The 2,820-nt window shown below is 30.9% G+C and overlaps 1 protein-coding gene across 1 annotated transcript in view; it reads left to right on the top strand.

Moving 5' to 3' along the window:
- The window catches only part of SNX2 (sorting nexin 2), a 53,451-nt gene extending 52,492 nt beyond the window's left edge, over positions 1 to 959 (top strand). Inside the window, exon 15 of the mRNA XM_007465361.1 lies at positions 476 to 959. Coding sequence (XP_007465423.1) covers positions 476 to 526 — 51 coding nt within the window. The 3' untranslated portion in view covers positions 527 to 959. The remainder of the gene's footprint in view (positions 1 to 475) is intronic.
- The last annotated feature ends 1,861 nt before the right edge of the window (positions 960 to 2,820 follow it).

Genomic DNA, 2,820 nt, shown 5'->3' on the forward strand with positions numbered 1-2,820 from the left:
CCTGCTTGGATATTTTCTTTTCTTCCTCCTTTTCTCATTGTTTTTGGCTAGCAATAACATAAAATGTGAATATCCTCTGAATTAGGAGATGTTATCGCTTTATATTGGAAAAGTTCATTGCAGTTTTATTATTTAAGGTAATCTTATTTAACTTATACTAACAAACTGATTCTATATATACAATTCATAAATTAAAGAAATCTTAAGTTTTTCGGTATTAAAAAATTTTTTTTCTTACATCAAAAACTAAAATTACCCAGGAGTAATTAATATTTTAAAATAATTTATATATGAATTATATTGACAGACTTAATATAAGGGAATTTAGATGATCCCTTTAAGAACCAGACTTTAGTAAATGTTAATCATTGTTAGCTATTTGTATAGAATTTTTTTTTTAATGCTTCACAGGATATATTATATAAATGACAAAAAGATTATGAGAATGTCTTTTATTTTTTGTTATCATCCACAGCTGATAAAATACTGGGAGGCATTTCTACCTGAGGCCAAAGCCATTGCCTAGCAAGAAGGTTATTCCTGTTAAGAAGATCTTGGATGCTTGTTCCAGTTATGCAGAATTCCATAGTGAAATCATCTAAAACCATCTAAATAAACCACTGTATATTTTATGAATTACATGTGGTTTTTATAAATATATATTCTGACATTTTATTACAAGCTGCATGTCCTGACCCTCTTTGAATTAAGTGGACTGTGGCATGACGTTCTGCAATACTTTGCTGAATTGAACACTATTGTGTCTTAAATACTTGCACTAAAAAGTGCACTGCAAGGCCAGAAAATTTTACAGTATTTTTTCTTTACAATATGTTTTGTAGTGTGTTCGCCCTCTTTATGAAGTGAATTATCAGTGCATTGATTAATGTTCACTTATACATTCCTGTACGGAAATGATGATTTTGTGATTACAGTAATAAAATGATATTCCTTGTGAAGTATTAGTAACAGATTATTTGGGTATGTAAACATATTAGGGATCTTTTAAAAGCATTTTAATAGGAAGAAACTTTTTCTTTTAGATGTATATAGGTGATGCTATGATCACTAATTTTTTTAATTTACCAAAAACTGAACTCTTTCATTATTAAATGATGCAATGAAGGTTAAGTTTTTTTATCTCTTGGTTCAACTTTGGGGAGTGCTCTTGTCTTGAGTAAGGGAGTAAATAATTGTCTTTGCTTGTTTTTATCCATTCCTATTATAAGTGCCCAACTTAAGAATTAGAAAAAAGTAGATGTTTCTGTTACAGGTCCTGTGGATTTTGCTCATTTTCTATTATCTTCAAAGTCCAAGACTTTGCATATATTTAATTTATTCCTTGCCTTTCCTTTGTTTTTCGTTTTAAACTAAAAGTAGATCATCTGTGGTCATCATTGGCAAAGAATAGTGCCATGCTAAAATACCCTGTGATTTGATGAATAACCAAGGATAGTGCAAAGGAAATTTGAAGTAAAATGAAATTTGTCTTTGGCAGCCATCTCACCTATTTCTGTATCCTGTTTAGATGGCAATTATATAACCCTTAATGTTGATGAAAGTTTAGTTGTAACTGGGATCAGAGTTATTTCCATTTTTTAAAAAGTATTCTTAAAGATGCCCCTCTTCTCAGGCTTAACAACTGTATCTCCCTTCCAGAAGAGTAGGATGTTGTATGTGTAACTGAGTCCTTTCTAGCAGTGCACTGGATACAATTAATATATCAGAGTATCCTTAGGATATGTTTGCTTCCACTTATTTTAGTTGAAATTTTAGGCCTACTGTAGGTGTTGTTCATGTTTATGATCCTGGTACCCAGAAGAATGCTTGATACATAATAGGGAATAATAAAGACTTGATGAATTGAACAGGAAAAAAAAAATCCTGGGTGATGCAAAATAATGTTTGCTGTCTTAAGAAGAAGGAGAAATTGAAGCAGAAATAGTATAGTCTTCTGTTGTTGCTTCTCTTGGAGGTAACTTAGATACATTTAAGAAATGAGTAATTCCCCTTTTAATATGTATCAGATCCTATCTTGTTGTCCTGTTAATACTGAGCAAAATAAAGGCTTACTGGGAAGATGAGCTAGTATTATGTACATAGGTTACGTTTACACATAGGATAATTTAGTTATTCAAGCCCAAATCGTCCATTCTGCTGTGGTACATGTGTAATAACGGTCAGTACCTCCAAATAAAATAATAAATATTTTCAGACTTGATCAAGCTGAAGAGAGTAACAGACCTGAATCCATTCCAGATTTCATTCCCCTTAACAACCTTTACTAAAAGATAAAGAGGCTGTTGGAAAATTCAAGTAAATTATATGAACTTCTGATACCTATGAACATTTTAACAGGATTTACTTTCTTCAACACTACACCTGTCTCCACCCATCAACCTTCACATCTCTTATTCATCTTACTAGAATACTTTCATTCTAAATAAATAGAACAACAAGAGCATTAATAGTGCTGATAACATAATCTTTTAGTTATAAAGGTCTGAATTTTAATTTTTTTTTCCTGAACTGGATAAAAGTTAAAGAAGGACTAAGGCAGCATAGTACAGTGGAACAAGCTGAACTTCGAGTCAACATACTTGTGTTCAGTCTCTTATCACTCAGTAGCTGTGTGACACATCTATAAATATATAGATATAAAACTGATTCCTGAAGTGCCTTTCTACTTTAAAATATGTTGTTTAAAATATCAAACTTCAGTATAAATATTCTATTAGAGAATCAAATCCTCATCAAAACCACCTTCTATTAATAAAGTAAAACAAGGCTAAAGCAAAATAAATGTGTGTAAAAATTTGA

The sequence above is a fragment of the Lipotes vexillifer genome, unplaced genomic scaffold (genome assembly GCF_000442215.2).
Source record: "Lipotes vexillifer unplaced genomic scaffold, Lipotes_vexillifer_v1.1 scaffold767, whole genome shotgun sequence".
Classification (NCBI taxonomy): domain Eukaryota; kingdom Metazoa; phylum Chordata; class Mammalia; order Artiodactyla; family Lipotidae; genus Lipotes; species Lipotes vexillifer.